The sequence below is a fragment of the Asparagus officinalis genome, chromosome 2, assembly GCF_001876935.1.
Source record: "Asparagus officinalis chromosome 2, Aspof.V1, whole genome shotgun sequence".
Taxonomy (NCBI): Eukaryota; Viridiplantae; Streptophyta; class Magnoliopsida; order Asparagales; family Asparagaceae; genus Asparagus; species Asparagus officinalis.
In genome coordinates this window covers 78,976,442-78,977,135 of record NC_033795.1, presented here as the reverse complement: position 1 = coordinate 78,977,135, position 694 = coordinate 78,976,442, and the positions used below count along the sequence as shown (strand labels likewise).

General features: G+C 38.2%; 1 protein-coding gene across 1 annotated transcript in view; it reads left to right on the top strand.

Annotated features, from left to right (window-relative positions):
- The window catches only part of LOC109831732 (transcription factor HBP-1b(c38)-like), a 16,248-nt gene that overhangs the window by 13,293 nt on the left and 2,261 nt on the right, over positions 1 to 694 (top strand). The window contains exon 9 of the mRNA XM_020399127.1: positions 137 to 408. Coding sequence (XP_020254716.1) covers positions 137 to 408 — 272 coding nt within the window. The remainder of the gene's footprint in view (positions 1 to 136; positions 409 to 694) is intronic.

Here is a 694-nt window from a genome sequence, read left to right as displayed (position 1 = left end):
TTAGGCGGGTTATATGTAATATAGATCATAGTTAGTTACACATGTTTTCAGTTCGAAGTGTTGGACTGTGTTTTCTTCAAGAACATAGTGTTCTCTTCATATGGGGGAGAACCTGACATGTTTTATAAATTTTCAGGGGCCTTGGCCTTTGACATGGAATATGCGAGGTGGCTGGAAGATCAAAACCGACAGATCAATGAGTTGAGGGCTGCAGTGAACGCCCATGCAAGTGATACTGATCTTCGAATCATTGTTGATGGTATCATGGTACACTATAGCGAGATGTTTAAGCTCAAAAGCACTGCTGCCAAAGCTGATGTTTTTCATATGTTGTCGGGGATGTGGAAAACACCTGCAGAAAGGTGTTTCCTGTGGTTGGGGGGCTTTCGCTCATCTGAACTTTTAAAGGTAGATTTTCTCAACCGTAACTTTTAGTTCTATGTCCCATTGCTCTCGCGTACCATCATCGTTGATTCTTTTCTTTTGGACAATTTGGAGCTGAAAAAAATTTCTTATCTGATTGAGATTGGTCTAGCTGAGCAGTATGATAGGAGAACAAAAAGGAGTTAGCAGATGGAGAATAATAATTTGCAAATTAGATTATCTAAAATATTGTAAAATATTTGATGTTCCAGTCTAATGATGCTTGATATTATATGCGTATAGCTGAATTTCACAATCTTGATGAATGATT